General features: G+C 43.8%; 1 protein-coding gene across 1 annotated transcript; it reads left to right on the plus strand.

Annotated features, from left to right (window-relative positions):
* The first annotated feature begins 24 nt into the window (after positions 1-24).
* On the plus strand, positions 25-25,599 carry NSL1 (NSL1 component of MIS12 kinetochore complex). The gene is made up of 6 exons (XM_074990000.1): positions 25-296; positions 5,115-5,199; positions 10,013-10,143; positions 12,498-12,552; positions 23,017-23,084; positions 23,981-25,599. The coding sequence occupies exons 1-6, from the start codon at positions 69-71 to the stop codon at positions 24,254-24,256; spliced, it is 843 nt and encodes a 280-aa protein (XP_074846101.1). The 5' UTR covers positions 25-68; the 3' UTR covers positions 24,257-25,599.
* Positions 25,600-27,419: the final 1,820 nt, after the last annotated feature.

Raw genomic sequence — 27,419 nt, forward strand, 5'->3', positions numbered from 1 at the left:
CCCGGCGCGCGCCTGTGCGGCGCTCGGGCGGCTTCCGCTTCCGGTGGCGGCGGTTTGGAAAGCGGGAAATGGCGGCAAGCCCGGCCCAGCCGGCAGCGATGGAGGCGGAGTGGAAAGCTGCGGAGCCGCCGCCGCCTTCTCCCGGCCCGCGGGAGTCGCGCGTGCGCTGCCGCTCGAAGCGCTGGGTGGGCGAGGTGCTGGGGCTGTGCGCCCCCTACGTGCGTGCGCTGGCGGACGGACAGCTCGGCCGGCTGGGAGCCGAGAGTCGGGAGCGGGCGCTGGCAGACGCTTTGTGGGTAAGCGCAGCCACGGGGGTGAGCGGGAGCCGCCGTCTGGAGCGTAGAGCTTCGCCTTGCCCCGGGCTGCCGCTGCCCCGGTGACGACCAGGCCTCACTCCGCCCCGGGGGGCAAAGGGGCAGGCCCCCCGCCCGCTTCTGTGCCAGCCACCTCCGTCCTGGTGGTTGGGTTTGGTGAGAGCAGCTATGTAGCCCGAGATCCATGGGTCTAGAAGGGATCGCCAGCGCTGTCTAGTCCTGCCCCCAACGCCCACGCAGCACCCTGTATAGGCGGGACAAGTTGTGGTCAATTATTTTTGTCAAGGTCTAAATATCGTGCTCATCTTATCGTTAAGATCCAAATTCTAGAGACACTAATAAGAAAAACCCTAATAACAATCCTAATAATCGGTTAAAAATGGCGGGGTCCTTTCAAAGCACCTTGCACTCCAGATTTGGCCCACAGACTGCCTGTTCACTACCCGTGCCCTAGATAGGGATTCCCAACCTATGTGTCAGGACCTAAACCTGGGTCCCCATTAGATTTTTCTAAGGGTTGCAGGCTGGGCAGCTCTGAGCCCTATTTGGCTTTTTAAGGAGCCATTTGTGGTTCTTGCCACTGCTCACTCTTCCAGCTCCCAGTCTGTGTCTTTCTGCACTGAAATGGAACTCAGTGTAGTCAGTTTAATTGCTGGCAGGAGGGATCCAGCTGTAAAACCAAGTACATTGAGCCCTATTTCAGTGGGGCAGGGAACTGCCTATGCTTCAAGTGGAGGAAGGGAGTAGGAAGGCTGGGGGGAGTCATGCGGAGGAGGCAGTGGCCCAGTGGAGGGCGGCAGCAGAGTTCATGTGAGGTAGATGTGGGGGGTTGTTTGAGGCTGTGGGGGTGGGGGTGGGGACAAATCAAGATTTATAAAACAATTTTTCCCAGAGGAGAACCTCCCCCACCTCAGTTTTGAATTGCTTTGTGTAACAAAGTGTCACTGAATTGTCAAAATGGGTCACCATCTCGAAAAGATTGGGAACCGCTGCCCGAGACTATCTCTAGCACAGGTGTGTGTTTAACATATTTCTGGGGCCTCCAGTGATACGGTTTTCACAAACTCTCATGAAAGTTTGTTCTAGAGTTTAAGTATCTTGTTAAAAAGTTTTTGTCCCATGTAAACTAAATCTTCCATGCTACAGATTAAGCCCGTTATTTTTTGCTCTGCCTTGAGTGGACATGGAGAAAATTTGTTCTCAGTTCTCTTTATAATGGCTTTTCCACATTTGACAGGTTTTTGAAGTCTTTTATTGTTTTTGTTACTGTCCTTTGGAATCTTTCCAGTTTGTCTCCATCTTGCTTAAAGTGTGCTGTTCAGAATTGGACAGTCCAGAAATTGGACACGGTAATCCAGCTGAGGCTTTACCAGTGCAAAGTAGTATGCAGCAATTAACATCTGTGTTTCAGAGCAGGTGTACACTAGAAATGCCACAACAATACAGCTACACCACTGTAGCGCAACCTGTTGAAAACGTCTCTATGCCAGCTGGTGAGCAAGCTTTGTACATCTGGCCCCGCTTTTCTTCCCTGCCGTTAGCAGCCCTCCCTAAGCTGTATAATGTAATCCAAACTGATGGAAGTTTCAGTTGCGTTTATATGAGGAAAACCCCCTTTTTGCATGTTTAAAAAAATAGGTATGTAGAATGTAAAAAACTTATTAATCGGCATATAAATGTGAATACACACAGGCTGTGTTTACACGTGCATTCCTCCTTCAAAAGAGGAATGCAAATGAGGGAAATCAGAAATGCAAATGAGGCACTGATTGATATATTTCATGCTTCATTTGCATAATCATTTTGGAAGAGATTCTTTCAAAAGAAAAAAGCATTGTGGGTGGGGCTCTTTTGAAAATAAGCCCTCTCTTGGAAAGAACCCTTATTTTATGTGGCAGAAGGAGCAGGACATGCAGCTGCTCTTGTGCCAATCCCAAGGACAGGAGGAAGAAAACCAACCTGATCTGAATCCAAGAAAGTCTGCTTTTTCTTTTTGTTTTTGTTTTCCCTCCACCCTTGCTCAGCCAGAACCAGATCTGCCACTTGTTGGGTCCCATTGTGTTTCGGGGTTCTAGTCTTGTGAGCATGCATTACGATAAAGTCTTTAATCAAAACCAAGGCATCTGGTGGCACCGTAAAGACCAGCAATGTAATGTGCAGGTGAACAAGCCTTTGGTATGGCTGATGTGGTTAGGGCCTGTGATGATCTCACTAGGATAGATGTGTGGACAGAGCTGGCAACAGGGTTTACTAGCTGCTCATTTACTTGCACATCTACTAAATGCGATATATGCAAGCATATGCCAGTAATGCCCCTCTGCCATGCACATTGGACAAATCGGACTGTCTGTACACAACACAGTAAGTGGATGCAAATCAGACATCAAGAATGGGAACATCCAAAAACTAGTGAGAGAACATTTTAACCTCCCTGATAGTTACAGACTTGAAAGTTGCCGTTCTCAAGCAACAAATAAAATAAAAAATAAACTGCAATATGAAACAGCTGAGCTGGAATTTATATGCAATTTTGACACCATCAGACTGGGTCTGACTATGGACTGGGAATCTCTCATTACCTGAGGTAGAAAATTACTGATGGTATTGTCAGCTTCTTATCCACATTCACCCTGATTGAATTAGCTCTGATGTGACACTCGCATTTTTATATCCTTACTATTTGTCTCTTTTCTTTGACTTCATGCACCTGCCAAAGTGAGTTGCAACTCATGAAAGCTCATGCCAAAATAAAATTGTTAGTCCTTAAAGTGCCATTGGACTCTTTATGGTTTTTGCTGAAACAGATTAACCCAGCTACCTCTCTGGAATGAACTGTTCTGGGGGTGAATCAGGGTTGCATAATGAATGACACCTCACTACCCTCCCCATTTGTTGCAGGAATTGTAAGGTGTGTAGTGAATGTGGCAGAGGGCTACAGGAGTAGAAAGGAGGTTCACAGCCCCCTCTTATCTTTTATCACACAGTTTTTATGTAATGTGGGTCAAGACACACAAATCAAACTTTTCAGGAGTAGACACTAATTTGTGTCTCCTCATTTTCTGGCTATGCAACTTGAGACACCTAGAGCAGGGGTGGGGAACCCCCTGGACCACAGCTTGTCTGGATCCAGTCCTTGGGACTTACCTCCCCAGCATCTGCCCGGTGGGGAGCCCCAAGCCTGGCTGAGTGGATCAGGTAAGCCAGGCCCGGATCTGGCTCATGAGCTCAGCCTGGTGGGGGAGGAAGCATCAGCACTGCCAAGTGTGCCACTGTTGCTACCACTCCTGCTCCCCTCCCACAGCTGGGAGAGTGGCAACTCACAGCTCCCTGGAGGCTTTTCTCCCTGGCTTTTCCAGGCGCACACCCCCCTTACCCCTACTGCTCTGATTGGCCAGAGCAGTGGCAGGACAGTGCCTGGGACAGGCAGGGAGAAAAGCCTCTCTAAGAAGTGTTTCTCCCTTGCCATTCCCCCAGCCAGGGGAGGAGGCGGCGGCGGCGGCAGCAGCAACACACAGAGGTAAGTGCCCCCCCATTGCCCAGACATTCCCACCCTCAGCCTGTTACTGCACCGTCCCTCCCATCCAGACTCCCACCTCCAGCCCACTCCCACCCAGATCCCCCAGCCACTCCTGTACCATCCCTCCCACCCAAACTCCACACCTGATCCTTGGCAGTCCCTTCCTGCACACTGAATCCTGAACCCCCCATTTTTGGTCCCACTCCGGTCCTCCAGAAGAGTTAATCTGGCTTGGGGAAGCCTTCTCCTTCCCCTTCTCCACTGCCCCCAACTGATTTTTTTTGTGGCTCAGTGGCCCCCGACTCAAAAAAGGTTCCCAACCCCTGACCTAGTCTGATTTGGAGAAGTATCAAGTAGTCGGACTACAACTGCAGTCAATGGGAGTTCTGTTCTGACCATGTAAATCGAACATAGTTTCTTAAACTATGGTCTGTGAACAGCTCACATGTACCATGAGCATTTGGAAAAATATACTGATGGTGTATATTTTCTGTTATAAAACAAGATACAATGTTACTAATCATTGCTATGATACCCGATTAAATTATTTCATTCCAGTTTTGCTGTTTATGTTGCTGTTTTTTCCCCCTCGTGGTCTGACCATTTTTTAAAGAAGATTTTCATAGATGTTCTGTATTAAAAATATTGTTGTTTGGTGTTCCGTGGTCTCAGAAAGCTTATAACACTTTATAAGTGTTTGTTTTTTAAAGTTACTAATTGCTCAGTTAACCTAGGTTTCTCAATTTTGGCACCAAAAATTAATTGAACCTTTGAGCTTTAATTTCTGTACCTTAGATATATATTTGTGAAAAGGAGATCTGCATTAAGATAATTTGCCTGAAGAGCTAAATTAGTGTGCTGAGAGCACCATAGAAAAGCCAAGGAGAAAGTTAAAATTAATTTATTCTATATTCAATGCAGAGTTTGGCTGGTATTTCAGTAAATAATGCTTCTGCCAGGCAATGGGATGTGGTCACAGAGTGGTCATATACTTTTCTTCCTGTTATCCTCTCCTATTTTCTTTCAGTTTTTTCTTGCTTGTCCCCTCTTTCTGTGTGTGGAACAAATCAAGAAACTGCTTTAATGGGGTTTTTAAACTTGTGTTAAGGTATTATATGTGTCACATGTAAGAAATAGCTGAAAGGAACACATTAGTGGAATCCTTGCCTCTATGAAAATGCTGAACAAATTCTTGAAATTCAGTCATTAGCTGTGTTACATTATCTTGATAGGCTAGTAAGCATAATAGTTCAAGCATTTTGATTGTTGTGAATATCTTACAGAACTTTGAAACAGCTGTTCAGGAGAATATTACCATTAATGGACAGCCATGGCAAGAAACTTCAGATGAAGTTGAGCTTCAGAATGGTTTGTTTGGTTTTTAACAATATCTTCACTTTATTCTAAGTACTTAACATGTTACTCATGCAACTGTTCCCCTTCTTGTAGATGCTAATAATATATAAGTGATCCTGAGGGAAGAGTTCAGACTGAATCCAAGCTTCTACGTGCTCAAATTAATGAGTTTAGACTGGGGCCGTCAAGTGATTAAAAATTTTGATTAATCATGCGATTTAAACATTTAATCATAATTAATTGTACACCCCCATACAGAGAGGGAAACACACACACACCCCACAATACGGACAGATATAAACTAACACCGAACAGAGAGACATCCCCTGACCACCTGTACTCTGCCTTACGTAGATGTAACCCCACCATCTGATCTATACTCCAGAAACAGACACTAACCCTACCTCCACAACCTCACCCCAGTTACTCACCACATACCCCTTACAAAGAGAGACCCAGCTATACCTCCATCAAGAGACACATGTCCCAGTTACACCCCAATACAGACACAAGCACGCATTCCGCTTACATCCTTGTGTACAGACACACATCCCATATACTCACAAACCCTATATGCCATACAGACAGCCACATCCTACCTACATACACACTAACTACACCCCCATGCATACACACACACATTCTTATGAAGAGAGACATCCCCAGCTAAACCTATAGGTGCTGGAATTAGAAGTAGTGGGAATGTAAACTTGACATGGTTTCATGGTGTAAAGGATTTACAGGTTGGTTCAATGACTCTCAGTACCTCCACTGTGAAAGTTGTCCCAGAGCCCTCAACCTACAGTTCCACACAGAGAAGCACTTACTCCCAACCTACCTCTCCCTGCCAGAGAGAGAGACATGTCTCACCTACGCCCCTATACAGAGACACATGCATGCCCCACACATGGGGGCACACACAGCACCTCCCTCACTTGTCCAGCATGAAGTCTCCATGGCAGAAAGGTTTGTCCTTGGCTCGGGCAGCCAAAATTTTGAGGAGTAAGGGACTTCGAAGTGCCGGCAGGTGGGCCGCGGCTACACGTGAGCTGGCGCTTTTGAATTTTAACACTTTGGACTTACCGCAGTATGGGGAATTTGCTTAACAAAGTGCTGCATATGCACTGCAACACTTCATTAATAAACTCCCAACACCCTACTTAGCATCCTCCCTTCGAAGTAGGGAGCTAGTGTAGACAAGCCCAATGATAGTAAGAAAAGAAGTACATTGAAAGATAACCTCTTAATAGGTTTCCAATAGATGCAAAATTAACGAAGTTCTCACCACTGAAAACCACCAGCCAAAGATTAATGACAAGCTAAGTTCCTTGTGCATCTTAAGCCAAATGATGTTAGTACAGGAAATTACAGTTACATTGTCTATCTTGATGGTGGTTTGGTGGCTTCTCAAGCCAATTCTTGTGAGATAAGTCTGTTTACATCACAGGGACTGCCATCCTTGACTGTATTTGGAGATACAAGAGTGTGCATCTGAAGAAGTGAGTTAACTCACGAAAGCTCATGCTCTAAACTTTTCTGTTAGCTTATAAGGTGCCACAGGACCCTTCGTTGCTGCTACAGATCCAGACTAACACGGCTACCCCTCTGATACTTGTGTATTAACAGTTTCATATATGAATGGGAAAATATTTATTTTGCTGTTACTGCTTTTAGTATCTTCTAACTTGTAATGGTATTTTTAGTACCCTCTGTTTTTCTCTGCACACTAATCAGTATGGTTTGATCGCATGTACATGTTAGTGCATGTCAGGTATTCTTCCTCACATGCAGCTGCTGCCCTCAGTTGAGTGAAACTGAAAACATAGGCATGGACTTGAATGTTTAAAGAGGAGTTCCCTGACCTGCTGCTCAGACCTTGTCTACACTAGGCAAACAGTGCAGCTGAATTTAGGGATGTAAAATCCCATTTAATCAGTTAATTTTAGTAATGTTCATCAGTAACATTAGTTAATGTTAAGTTTAACTGATTGAATGGGGTGGGGATGAGCGGGTACCAGTGTAGAGTGCTTGTGCCCTCCCTCCTTCCCCCACCCCCCAATAGCCACAGACTGGAACAGTCCACCTGCCCCAGATGGGCTGCAGTGCCCCTGCAAGTGGTGTGTCCCAGGCCAGACCCATTGTGGATGAGGGCTGCTCCAGTTGGGATGGAGCACTCCCAGCCTGCAGCAGGCCCCCCAGGTTTGCTGCAGCTCCCCAGCCACCATTGATCAGTAGAGGATGCTGAATGTTCATTTTCCTTAGTACGTTAAATAAATCTAAAATGTACCTAGACTATGGATCATATGCTTGCTATAATACAGGCTTGTATTTTGTACCCTAACTCTTAGAATCATAGAACAATAGATCTGGAAGAGACCTAAAAAAGCCATCGAGTCCAGCCCCCTGCTCTAAGCAGGACCAAACCCATCAGATCAGCCCAACCAGGGCTTTGTCGAGGCGAGACTTAAACACCTCCAGGGATGGAGGCTCCACTACTTCCCTGGGTAGACCATTCCAGTGCTTCACCACCCTCCTAATGAAAAAGTTTTTCTTAATGTTCAACCTGGACCTTCCCAACCACAACTTGAGACGGTTGTTCCGTGTTCTGCCATCCATGACCACTGTGAACAGCCTCTCTCCAGCCTCTTTGCAACCTCCTTTCAGTAAGTTGAAGGCTGTTATCAAGTCCCCACCCTCAGTCTTCTCTTCTGCAGACTAAACAGTCCCAATTCCCTCAACCTTCCTTCATAAGTCATATGCTCCAGCCCCCTAATTATTTTGGTTACCCTCCTTTGAACCCTCTCCAATATATCTACATCCTTCCTATAATTGGGGGCCCAGAACTAGACACACTGCTCCAGATGCAGCCTCACCAAAGCTGAATAAAGAGGAACAGTCACTTCTTTGGATCTACTGACAACGCTCCTCTTGATGCAACCTAATATGCCATTAGCTTTCTTGGCTACAACAGCACACTGTTAACTCATGACCAGCTTCTTGTCCACTACAAATCCCAGGTCCTTTTCTGCAGAACTACTACTGAGCCAGTCGGACCCCAGCCTGTAACAATGCTTGGGATTCTTCCAGCCCAAGTATAGGACTCTGCACTTGTCCTTATTGAACCTCATCAGATTTCTTGCAGTCCAGTCTTCCAATTTGCTTTGTGTTTTGTAACTCCAGTTTTTATAGCGTGTAATGATAGGTGATGTGACTGACTAACACACAGCTGGTTAAAGTTTGCTGGCACCTCAGAAAATTCTAATAATATTTTAAAAATGTCAAGTTTAATTGCAATATTTGAGAAAATAAGAACTTATTATAGAACACTAATACATAACACTTTTCTCCTTACTTTCTAGCCAAAGGAAAAATGCTTTGTATATTTTGTCTGATATTTTAAAGAACTTATTCTTTAAAAATCATGTATTACAGAAAGATCAACTTATCAGTGTGGAGGTGAAACATAAGAATTATCATCACCCTTTATTCTCTCAGAATTTTTTTAAAAAGTAGTGACGAATTACAGCACTTACTGCTGGAAGAGCATAATCTTGAAAACAGCAGCCTTTGTTCTGTGTCACTGTATAGTTATGGCACATCTTGCAATAATGCTCAAGTGCAAATTAGTTTAAAATCCAGCAAAATATGTCTTTGGGGAGAATAGATGTCTGAAAGAGCGGCCACAGATATCAAAGCAATGAAGTTTAGTAGATCTGACAAAATACTTGACAAGCTTGAGGGCCTGATTCAGTACCCAGTGAAGTCTGTGGGAGGTTTTTCTGTTGAGTTCAATGGAGTTTGGATCAGTAGTCACTCCAATATATGCTGTGTTTGCCGTAGGGAGCCATTTCTTTCATAAGAACTAGTCTCTTGGGACTTATCTGATTGCAGAAGTTATACAGCTTTAACTATGCTAGTATTCTTACAACAGAACAATTCCCCACCACCAACACAACCACCCCTGTATAGATGAAGTTATAGTTGTATCAAAGAGCTTATGTTGGTATAGCTTACTCATAAAAGGGAATAACTATAGGTTGCCTTGACATAACTACTTTTGGAGTAAAGTCCTACCTCTGACTTAAAATTCTTACACCACTACAAAACTAAAATTTGTGTTGCCCAGCTAAAATCTGAAGATTCTCAGATGGATTGAAGGCTTTGAGGAAATTAGTGACACATGTGAGATCTGGTCGATAAGCATTTATAATCTGAAGATGACTTTGTGTTAGGGTTCTAGAAATCACTCACTTTTGGACAGTCCCAAGTCATGTCTCTCTGTGAATCAACCTCTATTTATATTATATTCAGAATGGAATTTGAGCACCTAGTACATGTACCTTTAGCAGCTTTACATGTCCAATATGACTTAGCTGCATTGTGTATATTTGAGGGTCTGGGATATCCCTCATGTAGGTTCTCTTTATGTGATTTAGACTGATGGATGCAAACTTCTCCAAAAACATGTAACATAAGCCTAATCCCTCACACTGTAGCTAATTAAATTTACTTAGGTTGTAATGAGTTTGGGATAGAGATCATCTTTTCATTTTACATTAGCACAGTTACTGTGCACAGTGGAGCCTAGTTTATATAAGGCTCTATAAGCACTGTTCCAATACAAATAATAACACCTGTTGATCCAGCTATCCTGAAACAGAGGATAACAGTAAGGAGCTAATTGCCAGGAGAAATACCAATGCCTGGACTAACCAGCATTTTACTTTATTTTTCTTGGGTTTCCTGTAATAATTGTAATATTTTTAAAAGACTTCCTTAAAATAACTGTGCATGCTATGTCACCTTGTTTTTCTTATGAATTTAGGTTCTGATATCAAAATCCTTGAAGATCAGTTTGATGAACTTATAGTAGGGACAGCTACAAAGCGTAAGCAATGTCCCAGAAAGATATTAGTACATGCCATCAAGACTATGAAAACAGAGCAAGAAATGTTGGTAAGTACCTTGATTTTGCCCTTAAGTAACAAGACCATAGCACATTATATTATTAAATCTTTGCTGATATGTGCAGCAAGACTGTTAGGTTTTGTTTGTTTGTTTCCCCAGTAGTATGTTTTTGGGTTACAGAGTGAACATTAGTTAGACTTAAATTAGTCCTAAAGTTCCCAAAGGCACCTCTCTCACTTTTGTTACTGATGGCCCTTTCAGATTTTGCAGTAATGCTAAGTAGATTAAGAAAAATTATGAAGTTGTTAAAATGTGGCATCACTATACATCACTTTCAATCATTTTTAGCAGTAAGTTTTCGTATTTTCTTCATGTTTATAAGGAGTCCTCATGGAGAGCACAAGGTGCTCCCACTACCACCACTATCTCGGTATCTCTCTCTCAAGGCAGTAGCTTCATTTAATAGCCCATAACAATGCAGTGCCAGGGCTTCCTTACACTTTTCTCCAAAAAAAACCACTCGTCCTGAAGAACAGCAAACCTGCTCTGCACAGGTGTGTCACTCTCTGTACATCTGCCAAAGGGAGGCTGTCTCCTTTAAGGCCTTTCAAGCAATCCATTAAAGAACGCATGAGCAGTGCAATTTGTGTACTGAACTTTCCTCAGTTGGAACTGTTGTCTTGTTTGCAGAATTGATGATAAAGTGTGTGAGCCATAGGAATTTTGTTCCAATAATGACTGATGATAGAAATTACTCTCTCATCGTGGTCTGCTCACAATTTTAAGAGATGTCTTGCAGTGGAGAAAATGGAGCAGATTTGAATATAAATGTTGTTCGCCTTTCTCTTTGGTTTTAAAAACTAAATACATTTTCTAAAGCCAGGCCCACACTAAAGAGGAAGGTCGAATTAAGATACCGATCTTCAACTATGTTAATTATATAGCTGGAGTCAATGTATCTTAATTTGAGCTTCCCTGCTATCTGCCCTGGAGGAGATCGGCGAGAGCAAATGACCCTATTGATTACCTCTAATTCTTTTGAGGAGCAGAAGTATCAGCACTAAGGGGGGCGACCTGTGACTTCGATTTAGCATGTCCCTATCAGACTTGCTAAATCAAACTCTGCAAGATTGACCTCAGCAACATCAGTGTTCTCCATACTCCAGACGTGTCCTAACTGTTAAAGATGTTGGTATTGAACTAAGTTTCTTTCCTCCATCGTAGCCTATCCTTGTTCATTCTTCCTGAAGTGAAGTCATAATCCTAAATCCATACTGTTACATTGATTTCTGCTACTACTACCTGATGTCAGATTGCAAGATTCATGGTGGGGTCAAACAGCAAGAGAACCTGGGTTGTGAGGAAGAATGTTCTTACTCATATACACATACCTGCAAAAACAGAACAGTGGAAACGGGTGCTGACTGGCCATATTAATAGCTTTTTATATAAAGGTTTCCTTAGTTTCAAGTTTGTCTAGTTTCCATGAACAACGAGAAGTCCTGTGGCACCTTATAGACTAACAGATATTTTGGAGCATAAGCTTTTGTGGGCAAACACCCACTTCGTAAGATGCATGGGTGACAGGTTCGAGAGGACGGTTTAAAGAGAGAGCCTCAGTCCAGGGGAGGGCCAGAGCTGACAAGGGCTGTTCAGTCAGACGATGTGTCCCATTATCAGCAGTTAATGTGGGGTTGTGAAAATCAAAAGAGAAATCAGGTCAGTTCAGTCAGAGCGGATGTGGCCCATTATCAGTAGCTAATGTGGAAGTGTGGGCCATATCCTCCCTGCCTGAACTGACCTGATTTCTCCTCTCTTGATTTGCACGAGCCCCCATTAACTGCTAATAATGGGCCACGTCCTCCATGACTGAAAAGACCTTGTCAGTTCTGGCTCTCCCCTTGACTGAGACTCCCTCTTTAAACCCTTCTCTCGAACCTCCCACTCATGCATCTGACGAAGTGGGTCTTTGCCCATGAAAGTTTATGCTCCAAAATACCTGTTAGTCTATAAGGTGCCACAGGACTTCTGTTGTTTTTGAAGATAAACTAACCTGGCTACCCCTTTTGATACTAGTTCCCCAAAAGTTTCTCTGCAGTTCTGTTTCATAAATCATGCAGCAGATGGCAGTGCTTCTCCCAAAATGTCTTCACTTCTGCTAGAAATCCTGTTTTCCCTGCACTAGCAACTGAGTTTAGAGTTTGGAAAACTTAATATGGAGACTGACAGCTAATTAGGTCACTGTTTCTGGCATTTCCCTGTATATTAGAACATTAATAATTTTTATTACAATAGTAATTCCTTGTAATAGGTACTGTGAAAATCCTAGATTAAGACACTACTTAGAGTAAGAAAATAGTTCAGAGTGGAAAAATATTTTAAATTTATTTTTGTATGTGCAGAAGCTCTACCAGCCTGTTGTAAGGCCACAAGAGATAAAACCTGAGCCTTTTCAAGGTAAGTGTTTGTTATAACAATGCAAATATTCAGAGATAATACTACTTGGCTGAATCACCGAATGCAGATTTTAAGACACTCCAGTGAAGTGGCTCTCTTTCAACTGTGACTTTCAGACTGAGGATTTTCAACCTGTTCATTCCATTGGCATATTTGTACAAGTGAGAATTTCTGTTCTGGATGTACTTGCAAAAAGAGAAGCTTTGGCTAGCTGAACATTCTGCTATATTGCTTTATTAGTACACATCTAGTTCTCTTGTCCTTAGCTTCCATGCTATTTTACTGTGCTTCAGGACAGTTCGGCAAATATTTTCTGTGGGTCAGGTTATCCCATAACTGTCTGTCTGTGGCAGAGTTTCTTGCATCTTCCTTTGCCCACTGTTGTAGACATTATACCAAAGTTGATGGATCACTGGTTTCATCCATTTAATGCATTTCCTGTATTTCTGTTTATATCTTATGTGAGAATATCACTTGGTTCTCAGCATCAGTCAGCAGGAAGGCGATAGGTAAGAATGCTGGCTAGGTAAAGAATTATAAAGTACACATTTTGGTTGTGCTTTTATCACTCAATAATGAGTGACAGTTGACTTTTCTTAAAATTATAGTAAACTTAGCATGTCACCTTTAAAATACATCATCATTGGGACACACTGTAACTGTTAAAGCAGAAATTAACTATTTGGTTTCTCAACATATTCCTTGGTGGCCTCAGTGTGACTACCAACGCTTGCTGGTGGCTGCGCTAATAATTGTTCCTAAAATATTTAATTTTAGGAAAGACAAATATGCACATATACTTTACCAAATTATTCTAATTTATTTATTAGGATTCTTTGGTTTTTTGCAGACATAATAAAAACAATTGTTGCTACTCTTCACTGGACCTAAATAGACTAGAAACGCAAATAAGATGCTTTGCATGTCATCTTTTTTCTTGTTCTGCTCTTTTTGGTTACTTCTTTGAGACTTGGTAGATATTAAGTTTACAAAAAGTGTCATTAAGAAACATACAAATACCACTTTTTATAGCAGACTCTCTCAACCCCAGCATCCACTGAGTGGGAAGGTGGGTATGGAGGCATTGGAAGGTGAGATGAACGGGCTCTTTGGGAGGCAGTGGGTGATGATCTCATGGCCACACCTGCCGCTGTGTGATCAGGGAATGGAATCCGAAGTCCCGTGGCTGAGCTTGCCACCATTGCCCCACAGCTGAAGCCTGACCACACCACCCCAGCAAAAAGAGACCTCATTGGGTGCCTGCTCCTCCAGCTTTTGTCTCTCCAGACTGAGCAGGGTCCAATCACTGTTTGGTGTTCCCAGTGGAGGGCCACTGTTTTCCCCCTACCACACCTCCATCACTGCCCAGAAGGCTGTGATGGCAAGAAAAAAAGCCCCTCATGGACACATGTGTCCATGGTGGCCGCATTTGAGAAATATTGATTTAATCAGTGCCATAAGTTTACTAAGTACTTTGTAAACAGGATACTGTCCTTGCCTTAAGGAACTTAGTTAATAATAATAATAAAAACTACAAGTAGGATGCCATCCTTCAAGGCTTGTCATTACAAGCTGGTTTATCTTCACTACACTATCTAAAAAGGATTTTGGTTTATTTCTGTCCTTTTGAATGCAGTAAATCATACCTCAAGGTTACAAGGTCCTATTTGCTTTGTGAGTGCAATCTTCTTCACACCGTATACGAATATTTAAATACATGTAAAAAACATAATTAGAACTGAGATGAAGTTTTGTTAGACATTTCTAATTGTCAAACTATTGACGTGACTTAACTTTAGGCAATGTTTCCTTTTTGTAACTGTGAGGAGACTGCTCCCAGAAATGCCAGCTTGAGCCGTGTCTACACGTGCACGCTACTTCGAAGTAGCGGCACTAACTTCGAAATAGCGCCCGTCACGGCTACATGTGTTAGGCGCTATTTCGATGTTAACATCGACGTTAGGCGGCGAGACGTCGAAGCCGCTAACCCCATGAGGGGATGGGAATAGCGCCCTACTTCGGAGTTGAACGTCAAACTAGGGCACGTGTAGACGATCCGCGTCCCGCAACATCGAAATAGCGGAGTCCGCCATGGCGGCCATCAGCTGAGGGGTTGAGAGACGCTCTCTCTCCAGCCCCTGCGGGGCTCTATGGTCACCGTATGCAGCAGCCCTTAGCCCAGGGCTTCTGGCTGCTGCAGCTGGGGATCCATGCTGCATGCACAGGGTCTGCAACCAGTTGTCGTCTCTGTGGATCTTGTGTTGTTTAGTGCAACTGTGTCTGGGAGGGGCCCTTTAAGGGAGCAGCTTGCTGTTGAGTCCGCCCTGTGATGCTGTCTGCAGCTGTGCCTGGCACCCTTATTTCGATGTGTGCTACTTTGGCGTGTAGACGTTCCCTCGCAGCGCCTATTTCGATGTGGTGCTGCGCAACATCGATGTTGAACGTCGACGTTGCCAGCCCTGGAGGATGTGTAGACGTTATTCATCGTAATAGCCTATTTCGATGTCGCTACATCGAAATAAGCTACTTCGATGTAGGCTTCACGTGTAGTTGTAGCTTTGGAGTGGTAAAATTTTCACTTTGCAGTTGTTTTATCCAGTGGTGGGATTAGTGTCCAGATCTGCAGCTATAAGCATGGATTAACATCAAACAATAGGCAATCTTTATTTTGTTGTTGCCCTTTTTAAACAAAACAACAACAGGATATTAACAAAAGAGCACAAAGTTGTTTGTGCTGAATTTTAGTATTTGTGTAGTCTCTGGCAAATTAATGCATCCTAGTTTAGGAAGTACAGTGACCAGAAACCAAAAATGTTTAGATTACTCAATACTTTTCATTTCCTCTTTTCATTTCCCTATGTTTTGGAAAACCTAGAATAATGAGGAATATAACGCTGTCCATGTAAACCTAAATTTAACAGATCACTGTGTCATTGTTCCTGACTATCCAAAGGGGTCTCAACAGCTCTTGTCCTTCCCCTCACAGTTTGGGATCTTTATTGTGCTCAGCCTTCCATTGCTCTGTGTTCTGTCATCAAAACATCTTTTGGGATGAGTGTCCATTCACAGTCCACTACTCTTTCTTTAGTTAGAGGGGTTGCTGTGCAAATGTTTCCTGCCAATGTCTGAATAATCTTTCCTTTTTAGTTTTCTTTGCCATTCTTGAATTATGCAGCCTGACACCTGGGTGAGAAATCAGTTTAGCTCTCCACTAGTTATACTCAGGACAGGGTGTTCATTTTCCTGCTAAAGGAGACGGTGCAGGATTGCTTTTTAGTGTCTGATTGATTGATTGAGGTGGAGTTTCATAGTTCTTTGATAGGTCTATTCTTCCAGCTTTCCAAATTATTGATATATCCCATTTAAAGTGATCACAAGAATTAATTTAGCATAGAGAAGATCATCCTTTTGTTATTGTCACAATATGGTAAAATGAAAGTGTTTCTGGCATTCTGGATCTGCTGTGCAACTTCAGTTCTTCCAAACTTCTCTCTTCCTTCCAAATTGATTTAAGAGAACAACTTCCCATTTTGTTTACAGTGAGCTCTTAATTTTTCTGGAGTAACACTCATCACTCAAGTTTTGCTGAGTAGAAAAAGTTAACCGTAACTCTGAATGTTGAGGGCAGCAATTGTAGTTGTACAGTAACAACAAAACCTTCCCTTAAACCTGCTACTCATGTCTGACTTTCCACGTGTGACCTCTTCACCTGCGTTTGTCTTCTATCCTATCTTACTCTCTAATATAAAACAATCTTTTAAGCTTTGTAAACATGTCTTGAGGTTTTATTTGTTGCAACTTTTCTTTCCCCATCTCATGTTGTTACTGTTTACTGGGTTTGTCTAATTCAGGTTGCAGTATCTCCAGGGCAGGGACCTTGTATCATGTTTTTCCTTTCTCAGCCTCAGTGGGGCCACAACGCAAGACAAATGTCTGGGGGTCATAATGGCAACACAAAACTTAGCATAGAGAATCAGTTTTAGGCCTGAAAGTCTGTACCTATTAGAACCTGCCTCCACCCTGGTTTTTAGAGAGTAAGGCTCATGCAATTGGTGAATTTAAAGACATTTATGCAAGCTCAAACTGTATTTGCAGTTAGTAGGTCTAACTTTGTGCAAGTCACTGGCCAGTATCGTGCTAGACATGTGGTAAATAGCAGCATATCTATGTTAGTGAGTCAGAACCAAACTCAGAAGTTCCTTTGTGGTTTCATGGAGCACATGTACATACATAATGTTTATCAAGAAATCCAAAGACATGTACCATTACCTAGGGTTGTCAGGTCTTTTATAAACTGTTTAGGTGACTTTGTGCAAATGGGGTGTTTTGGTTACTTCTCAGAAGATAAATTAAAAAGCGAGGGTATGAAGAGCAGTAAATAAAGTACATTAAGGTCTCAGAGTATGCAAACTCCAAGTAGGCGACCCCGCTCTTACATGTCTGACCCTGACCCCATGCCCCAGACGGGTTTAAACCACCTGCAAGTGGCTCTGGTTGAAGCTGCCACCCCATGCGGCTCCGGCGCAACCCCCCTGCTGGCTCACAAGCTGCCCACACCACTCCGGCGCAACCCTCCTGCTGGCTCACAAGCTCCCCACCCACCCCACACCCTGCACGGCTCCAGTGCAACCCTCCCTGCCGGCTCACCATCCAGGTACGGCTCTGGTTCTGGCTCAGCTCCTTCCACCACAGCTCAGCTCGCCACCCACACTCAACTCCACCCCTCACCCCTCCTGCAGCCCTAACCCACCCCAGACTTAGCCCCACCCGCCGCCTTCCACAGCCCCAACCCAGCACCAGGCTTAACCCTCCCCAGCTACCGCCCCCAGCCCAGGACTTACCTTTCTGCTGCTTCCTCAGCTACAGAACATGTGTTCTGCCGGGGAAAAAGCTGGGCCAGGTTTATGTGAGGCTGCATGGAGTGGAACCCTCATGTACTCTGAGAGCCAGTAGGCATCCTTCAGTCTGCATAGACTATGGATCGCGCCCTTTAAAGTTTCAATTGAGGACTTCATTTACAGCGTCTATTGTGACTATGAAGACCCACACGAGAGTGACAGTCCTTGCTGCATCTCTTGCAGATGTAGTGGGTGTCTGGCAAGTCCTTATTGTGCGTTCCATGCGCTCGCTTCTCCTCTGCTAGCTGTCTGATTTTCAACTCGCCCTTCTGAAGGCCCTTGTGTAACCCCTGCCTCCATCTGCTGCGGTCGTCTGCTAGATCTTCCCAGTTGTCCAGCTCGATGTCTACCTCTCTGAGGTCTCTCTTGCAGACATCTTTGTAGCGCAACTGGGGGCGTCCGGGAGGTCTTTTGCCAGAGGCTAGCTCACCATACAGGATGTCTTTTGGAATCCTTCCATCGTTCATCCTGTGGACGTGGCCAAGCCAGCGGAGTCGACGCTGCCTGAGGAGGGTGTGCATGGTTGGGATTCCAGCTTGCTCGAGGACGGCAGTGTTGGTCACTCTGTCCTTCCATGATATTCCAAGGATGCGCCTGAGGCAGCGCAAGTGGAAGACATTCAGCCTCTTTTCCTGGCGGGCATACAGGGTCCAAGTCTCGCTGCCATAAAGGAGGGTGCTGAGGATGCAGGCTCTGCAGACTTGCATTTTGGTGTGAGTGTACAGCTTGTTGTTATTCCACACTCTCTTGCTGAGTCTGGACAGAGTTGTGGCCGCTTTTCCAATCCTCCTATTTAGCTCAGTGTCCAACGACAGGGTGTCAGTGATGGTGGACCCGAGGTAAACGAACTCGTGGACAACCTCTAACGTATAGTTGTCAATGCTGATTGATGGGGATTCAACAACATCCTGACCGAGTGCGTTCGTCGTCTTTAGGTTGATGGTAAGCCCAAAGTCCTTGCACACTTTGGAGAACCGATCCAGCAGTTTTTGAAGCTGGTCTTCTGTGTGAGACACTACAGCAGCATCGTCTGCGAACAGCATGTCTCTGATGAGGACTTCTCACACCTTAGACTTAGCTTTCAGCCTTGCAAGGTTAAACAGTTTCCCATCAGATCTTGTGGGCAGCAAGATGCCCTCTGTTGAAGATCCAAAGGCATGCTTCAGGAGGAGTGCGAAGAAGATCCCAAACAATGTCAGAGCAAGCACGCATCCTTGTTTGACGCCGCTCCTGATTCTGAAAGCATCCGATAATGCGCCATCATATTGGATGGTTCCTCTCATCTTTTCATGGAACGACTGGATCATCTTGAGTAACCGTGGAGGACAGCCTATCTTGTGGAGCAGTTTGAACAGACCATCCCTGCTGACCAAGTCAAAAGCCTTGGTCAAGTCAATGAAGGCTATGTAGAGTGGCTTTCTCTGCTCCCTGCACTTCTCCTGCAGCTGCCTTAGAGAAGACCATGTCAATGGTAGACCTCTCTGCGCGGAATCCACACTGAGATTCAGGGTACACCCTCTCAGCAATCTTCTGGAGTCTGCCAAGGATGATGCGAGTGAACAGTTTACCAGTGATGCGTAGGAGGGAGACTCTACGGTAGTTGTAGTCGCTTCTGTCTCCTTTGTTCTTATACAATGTTACAATGTTAGCGTCACGCTTTTCCTGTGGAACCTCACCCTCTTTCCAGCACAGGCACAGTAGCTCATGCAGGGCTTCCAGGAGTGTGTCCGCGGCACATTTGATTACCTCTGGTGGTATACCATCCTGACCAGGGGCATTTCCAGCTGCAATGCTGTCGATGGCTGTCTTCAGTTCATGCACAGTCGGCTCTTGGTCCAGTTTGTCCATTACTGGTAGGAGCTCGACGGCATCGAGGGCTGCGTCAACCACAACATTCTCGCGTGAGTACAGCTCGGAGTAGTGCTCAACCTAGCGCTCCATCTGTTTGGCTTTGTCAGCGATGACTTCACCAGATTTGGATTTCAGAGGTGCCATCTTGTTCTGGGTGGGTCCCAATACCTTCTTCATACCCTCGTACATTCCTCTGAGATTACCAAAGTCGGCACAGGTCTGAATGCTGCTGCATAGCTGGAGCCAGTGATTGTTGGCACAGCGCCTGGCTGTCTGCTGTACTGTTCTTCTGGCCTCTCTAAGTGCTTGCTGGGTACTCTGGCTCGGTGAGCGTTTGTACTCCAGGAGTGCAGCGCGCTTCTTTTCAATGACTGGAATCATCTCATCTGAGTTAGCTTCGAACCAGTCGTTCGTGTTTCTAGCTCTTCTTCCAAACACCGACAAGGCCGTGTTGTAAACTGTGTCCCTCAGATGTTGCCATTTGGATGTTGCATCGACGCCCCCAGGGCCGCTGCGCAGATTTTCCTGGAGGGTGTATCTGAACTTTTCAGTTTTCTCCAGGTTTGCGGTCTTTCTGGTGTCAATGCGGGGCCTTCCAGCAGGTTTAGAGCGGTACGGCTTCTTAGGTCTCAGCTTGAGCTTGGAGCAAACTAGCCAGTGATCTGTATCACAGTCAGCACTATGATAGCTGCGTGTCAGAAGGACGTTTTTGAGGTTATTACGCCTAGTGATGACCACATCTAGTTGATGCCAGTACTTCGAGCTTGGGTGTCTCCACGACACTCTGTGCTGTGGCTTCGTTTGGAAGAATGTGTTTGTGACGCACAGATTGTGGTACGTGCACAGTTCAAGGAGATGCTGTCCATTGTCATTCATTTTTCCCACACCGAAGTGTCCTAAGCAGAAAGGCCATGAGGCCCAATCAGCTCCAACTCTTGCATTGAAGTCACCCAAGATGTACAGTTGTTCACGAGCAGGTATTTGCGCTACAGCAGCACTAAGCACGTCGTAGAACTTGTCTTTTACTTCTGGTGTGGCGTACAGGGTTGGGGCATAAGCGCTGATCAGGTGGACAGGACCGGTGCAAGTTTGAAGCGTGATCCGAAGAAGTCTTTCTGATCCACCATTTGTAGAAGGGTGTTTCTGACAGCAAAGCCAACACCATGCTCTCTGGGTTCTTCTTGGGCTTTACCGTGCCAGAAAAAGGTGTAGTCCTTTGCCTTTAGAGATCCCGAATCTGCGAGTCGCGTCTCTTGCAGTGCAGCCATATCAACTCTGAGCCTCGTATGTTCCTCGTTGATGACAGCGGTCTTTCAGGTGTCACTGATAGCCTGAAGATCTTCAGTCAAGCCGGTCAGCATGGTCCGCACATTCCAGCAAGCAAGCTTGAATTGTTGATGTTTCTCATTTCTTGTTGATTTTCTTATTGGTTTGCCTGGTGCCCAAATTTCAGTCACTTGTCAGGTTCAGGAACCTTAAGCCTCACGCACCCAGCGAGGCAGGTGAACTGTGGCGGGACAGTACCCTATTGGCTGGGGGCTGCCCAGCTTGAGGCGGGTGGTGACTGTCCAGTGAGATGCGAGGATCTCTCCCACCGTCGAAGGCAACCCCTGGCGCTTGATCTCTACGCCAATTGAGCAAGAGCTTATAACCGGTGTCTGTTGCCTCCTGTGTTGATGCAACACTGTTCAGCGATGCCGGAGTACCTCTCCGGGCGCGAGCCTGGGCACTTATTATGGAGACTCTGGGCTGCCCAGACACCAGCGTCCCCCTCTCGGCTTTACTGATATAGTCCAAAGGAGAGGATAACCTCAACATCTGGTACCAGCTCAGCTGCAGGAGCTGCAGAAGTTGACACCGAACCACCTTTGGACTCCACTCTGGATTTTCTGTCAGGGTTTACTCCCTTAGCCTCTCTCCTTCCCAGGATAACCCACAAGGCAGTGGGGTGTGGAGAATGTGGTTAAGGATCCTACTACTTCATACCTCCCTGTCACCACTTCACCATAGCTCCCTGTGGAGCCATGACCTCATATCCCCGGGACCCTCCTCCCTACCTTTCGCCCCCCCCCCCCCCCCCGCCCCAGCTGCCATCACCATAGGACCCTCCCCAGCCCACTACCCCCCATCTGCTCCCATGTCCGCCCTCCTCACTGCACTGGCCCCTCTCCCCCCAGCTGCTCTCAGTGCCCCCAGGTCCACCTTCCCCCATCGCTCTTCAGGCTCTTTTCTTCAGAGACTTCTTTTCCTGGTAGTGCTGCCTTGCAGGGCACAGGTGGAACACCATACCTGAAAAGGACAAACAAACACGGGGCTCCTCCCTCGGCGAGCTCCCAGAGGCAAACTCCCTTCCCTGTTAGCTGCTCACCCCTTGTTCGCTGGGAGCTCCCTTCTTATAGGGAGAGCTGCTGGCTGGTCAGGCCTGGCTCAAAGCCTTGCCTCCAGTCTATTCAGCCCTTGAAGGCTCACCTGGCATGGAACTCCCCCAATTCACACCTTGCAAACTGCTCTTCTCTGCACGGCGCAAGTACTCTGAGACCTTACTGTATTTCTCATTTGTATGCTCATATTCAAAGAGCCTTAAACATCTTTAGTTCAGTTAGGTCAAAATTAGTTCACTTACAACATCTGCAAACATACATAAATGACAGCTGGTGGGATTGATGTCAGTGTGGGAAGATTACTTGTACAAATTTGTATATTTTTCCTGAGTTAATAAAGCAGTGACTGGCATCTGGCAACCCTTTGAAAATATTGTCCTCTAAACACTAAATGAGAAAAATAGGTTGTACAGTATGACATGAAGCAATATGTGCTTGATATATGCCCCAGTCTTTCAGTGATGGGAATCCTGGGGAAACCCAAAAAATGCTTTTTTTCCCCTCCTGTTACTAGATAATTAGTCAAACTCTTATTAATGGGGGGTCATTAAATTTACAAAGCAGTTTAGTCTTTTAGCTTCCTGTTATATAAAATACTGAATCACAAACTGCCTCAGAAAGCAACATAGCAAATATTTAGTCATTTTTCGGAGTACTTGTATTGTTTCCCTTGGTGATATTCTCCTGATTCTTTTTTAATAGGGTTTATTTGGATCACTTCATAATGCTGTCAGAAATACTGTAAGATCCCCACATTTACGAACTTAATGTTCACAAATTCAATTATTTGCAAGTGGCTGCTTGAGGCTGCTGCTTCGCAGGGCTCCAAGGCGGGGAGTGCTGGCGGGCATTGTTTCCTTGGGGCTCTGGGGCTGGCGGCTGCCGCTTCCCCGGAGCCCCCATTATTCGCAAAAATCAACATTCGCTAGTGTTCTGAACATGGAGCCCCCGTGAATATTGAGACCTTACCGTGTAAAATTTGCAGTAAACTCTTTCTTGTGCAGCAGCCCCAGGACCAGGAGATTTGCTAGATATTCGAATGTTCTGGATAATAGAGGTATACCTAGCAATTCATACCACTGAAGAAAACAAGATTAGATATGAAGAACAAAAATGTATGCAGAGTACTTTATTTACCAACAACAGTAGTATTGTACATAGTTAACTTATGCTGCATTTCCTGTATTTATTTGTATTTACTTTCACTATACTGTACTTATGGAAAACATAACTAAAATTTACATGTGGTTAAAATGCCAGTTATTTGAGAGTTCCAGAAGATAGCATGCCAGATATGAAAAAGTGTACTGTATCATGTTGTTGGTTGTTTGCAGCATCTCACATGGCAAATCTGAGGCAAATAACAGAGGTCACATCCAAGCAGATTAGTGAAGCAATGAAGGTAAGATCTCTGTTTCTGTTGGGAGGAAATCTTTTGTTGTGATTTTTGTCACACAAACTGTTTTTTAACAAAACAAAAAGCAGCCAAGTAGCACTTTAAAGACTAGCAAAATAGTTTATTAGGTGAGTTTTCGTGGGACAGACCCACTTCTTCAGACCGAAAGCTCACCTAATAAACTATTTTGCTAGTCTTTAAAGTGCTACTTGGCTGCTTTTTGTTTTGATAGTGTATAGACTAGCATGGCTTCCTCTGTTACTGTTTTTCAACAGGTTTTCCACCAGTGCTGTAAAATGGCCTGATGAAGCAGAAATTTTAACTAGCTAATATATCATTTTTATACAGAAATTTGCCATTTGTATTTGTAAAATTACTGACTTCATCTTCATTGGGTGTATTTGCGGTTGACTGCTTGCTTTGAACTAAGTTTTCTTAAGGACTCACAGTGAAAGAGTTGTACATGTATTTTGTAGTTTGGAATATCCACAATGTAGTAAAAATTTCTGTACCTGCACTGTTTGGAAAATTAAATCATCATTTTAGAAGACTGTTACTGTTTCTATATACTAAATGGCATTTTATCACTTTGGTAAGAAGCTTAAGATGGGCTGTAGTACTTCTACCATACTTACTCTGTAAGCTGTTCATACTTTGTTCTGTAAACTTCCACTGAAATTTCCTTATTTGAGCTGCTAATGGAGACACTTGGTGGTGGTCTAGGAGTTAATACTGTAATTCACAACTGTAATGCCAGAAGATTGTGTTAGGTGAGGTTTTTATGGATGTCAGATTCTAGTTAACATGCTTTTTTTTTTACCCATAATTAATATTGATAGTTAGTTTAATTATGTAACTTGGGATTGGAGATGCTTTCTTGTTTGTTTGTTTTTGTTTTATAGTCCCTACCAGCATTGATAGAAACAGCAGAGGGATTTTCCCAAGTGTTAACTTTGCAGCCAGTCTTGGAACTATGCAAGCTGCGCCAAGAAGTCTTTGCTGGCTGCAAGGCTAAAGAAGAAAACAAAATCCAAAGCTATTTAACACAAGTGGAAGCCACACCGGCAGAGACTGCTTCCAATAATAATGCTAATGCTATCCTGAAAAGAAAGAGAACCAGAGATTCACCACAGTTGAAACGCTACCCACTGCGACGAAGGATTATTCTGAGTACATGAAAGTTTTTCTTACACTTATTTACGTGCTTGAAAATCTTCTCTGATGTTGTCCACAGTGTAGTTTAACTTTGTTTAACTATGTTCTTTTCTAACCGTGAATTATAGGGGTTTTGAGGGAGAGAGAGAATTTTTAGTGGCTGTATAACCTTTAATGTTTTTATATGTTTTTCTCTTTATTGTTAAATGTTAATCGTGAAGATGTGTACGTTAGCAGTGACATTCATTAGTGCATTCACATCCCCAAAGAGTAAACTATATATTAGCCTATAATTCTTTGTATATTCTTCTATTGCAGGGATAGACGTTGGCCCTGGTCCTTCAATTGCTTGTTCATGTGCAAAACTTCATGCATATGCATAGACCTATTGTTTACTAGGATTACTCGTGTATAAAGCATGTGTATAAAAGGATTGGAGAATAAACCTGTTGTATGAGTCTCTAAATATAGCTAGTTTTCGATCTCTTTAATTGTGAAGAAAAGATTAATTTTAAAACATGTCAGTCTCTGTATAGCACATGCCATTCATAGTAATTGTAAAACTGGTCTTTTTTTAGCACAATTGTTTTATTCTAAATTTGGGTAGGTTCAGCCCATTTTTTTTATAATCTGTGTTTTTAGGTGAACAAAATTTTCATTAAAACTTCATGTGTATTTATTTGCAGTATAGTTTTTGAACTAAAAGCAGGCACTTTTAACTGTAACCTATAACGTCTACGTTTTCATCTCATCCGAACTGTAAACATTTGTTCCCTACAAGATACTTTATCATGTTAGAGGATCTCCAAGCAATGTTATGTGCATATGTAAGTAAAATATCTTTGACTAGACTTTTAAAATCAGTTTAGGCTAAAAGTAAATTAATATCAAGCTGGACTATCCAATATCTGAGTTCTGTATATTAGAAAAGAATAGCTAGAAGATTGCGAAGTATTAAATTGAACAGCTTGCCTTAACTTTTTTATTTCAATTGTTTCAGAAGTCAAAGATATTATAGGTTTTTCCTGGCTTCTGATCACATATACTTACTGTATAACGTTATTTATAGAACATACAAAGTGTTTCCTCATATGGAATAACTTTCATTACTCTTTCTTAGAGAATTTCACTGATCAAATAGACTCAGTAAGAGGGAAAGGATAGACCCTGGTTGACATTTCAGATACTGAAAATATTTAAGAAAAAAATGTGTGGCGAAATTTTAATTAAATAGAATATTGTGACCAAAATATTAAACTTACTGCAGAGTAAGAAATTTTAAATTGAACATTTTTATGTAAATACTGTTTTTATATTGCACTTATGACTTGTATATTTGTAAATAAAAACTTCTGCTATTCTACAAAGCAAGTAAAAATGTAATTTAAAAATACTGTGTGAAATCTCATTTATCAGTTCAAGAGATAGGAAAGCCAGAACACCATCTTTCTGATATTATGCAGTGCAGATGTGTGCTGCTTTTTTTTGTGGTGGGGGATAAGAGGACACCAACCTTCCCATTACTCCACTCACCCATTGATTTATGCTTATGTTTCACAATTCCTTCTGCCACTCAGCTCCACAGATAAAACACTTCCTTTTCTACTTGTAAGACCATATGTGAGCACTATTTTAGAATTTTACACTGGCCTGCATCAGTTAGCATCTCCTGGGTCAGGGTCAACAACCTGTGACTCCAGAGCCACTTGCAGCTCTTTAAGGAGCCCTTTGTGGCTCCAAGCACGGCCTCCACTCTCTCCACTTATGGCTCTGGAGGCTGCCATCTCTTAAACGATGTCCACAGTTAAAACAGAATGTAGGTTTTTTTGTTCATTTGTTTAAGTGGTGGCAGCCTCCAGAGCCACAAGTGGAGTTGGCAGCAGCAGGGAGCCCTGAAAGAGAAAGCCAGCAGGGCAGGGAGCCACCCATGCACTGCATGTGGGGGGGAAGGAGAGCTGGGGGAAGGGGCAGTCGAGCCTGCCCTGCCAGAACCACACTGAGGAGGTGGCAGCCATGAAGGAGCAGCGTGCAGAGCACCTCTGTCTCAGACAGGTAAATTCTGGGGCTCTGGGGTGGGTTTGGCACTGAGAGAGGTTAAACCTGAGGATGGGGGGGCATTGGGTTGGGGGCTGAGGGGTTAGACTGGGGATGGGGGGGTGAGTTTGTGGGATGGGGTGTAAAGCTTGGGAATAGAACAGATTTGGGGGCTGAGGTGAGTAAAGCCTGGAGATGGAGGTAACTTTCTAACTGGTACCAATCATCCTGGGCGTGCTGTTCTTAAAATAGGGGTGAGTAAAAGTGCATTTTGAGGTCATTTATTACAGACTGTTGTATTCATGTGCATTGCAGCTCTTGAAGTATTAATTTGTGTAACTGGATTTGAAAAAATGTCTCTTTTCACTATTTTGGTTGCAGACCCCTGTCCTGGGTTAATAGAATGGCATAAAGTCTCTTGGTTTCATGGAAGCTTTGGCTCTTAACAGTCAGAGGTAAGCACTAATGGTATGTTTAATCTGTACAAAACACAGATGTGGTCCCCCGATCCTAAGAATAAGTATTTCAAAAGGCAAAGCTCAGGTAAAAATCTTGTTCTGGTTCTATTAAGATATCTTAGAACTACTTTATAAACTGAGCTGAGGATGGCATCACATTGACATTAATGTTTTAAGGTTACACAAAAAGTAGGATTCAGGAGGAACAGGAATGAAGTGACATGGGATGCTTGGTGTTCCATGATGTAGAGAATACAGGATATGGAATGGAAGAAGACACAAACTGACGAGGTGAGGCTGGCAGATTAAGCAAAGTTGTTTGAGGATAACTTCCAGTAGGCTCTGTCTCTGAACAGGGATACTCTTATGAAGTTCAGGGTCTTTGACAGCTATGGGTAAAGCTTACAGGCAGAGGATGTGACAGAGGTAGAACATACCAGCAGGCTTCTCTTTGGAGTGGATGTCATGGTAAGATGAACAACATGGTAAATATGTTGCTGTTTATAAATATGGAAAGCTTTTTTAATGTAAACCAAAGACTGACCTTTCGTACACTTTTGTGGTGTTTCTTGTGCCTGGCCTCAAGTGTTGTCCTTTTTCTTTCTTGATCTGAACATGCAAAATGCTTAATTTTTCTTTTCAAGATACTTATTCTCCTCAGGGACCTTTCCACAGAAATTCACAGTCTTGCAAG

Source organism: Carettochelys insculpta, chromosome 3 (genome assembly GCF_033958435.1).
Source record: "Carettochelys insculpta isolate YL-2023 chromosome 3, ASM3395843v1, whole genome shotgun sequence".
NCBI lineage: Eukaryota > Metazoa > Chordata > Testudines > Carettochelyidae > Carettochelys > Carettochelys insculpta.

Excerpts from the sequence above, each read along its gene's own strand:
- NSL1 (XM_074990000.1), top strand. The coding sequence starts at position 69 with ATGGCGGCAAGCCCGGCCCAGCCGGCAGCGATGGAGGCGGAGTGGAAA. Across the intron at positions 297-5,114 it reads CGCTGGCAGACGCTTTGTGG|AACTTTGAAACAGCTGTTCA; the intron begins GTAAGCGCAGCC and ends AATATCTTACAG. Across the intron at positions 12,553-23,016 it reads AAAACCTGAGCCTTTTCAAG|CATCTCACATGGCAAATCTG; the intron begins GTAAGTGTTTGT and ends GGTTGTTTGCAG.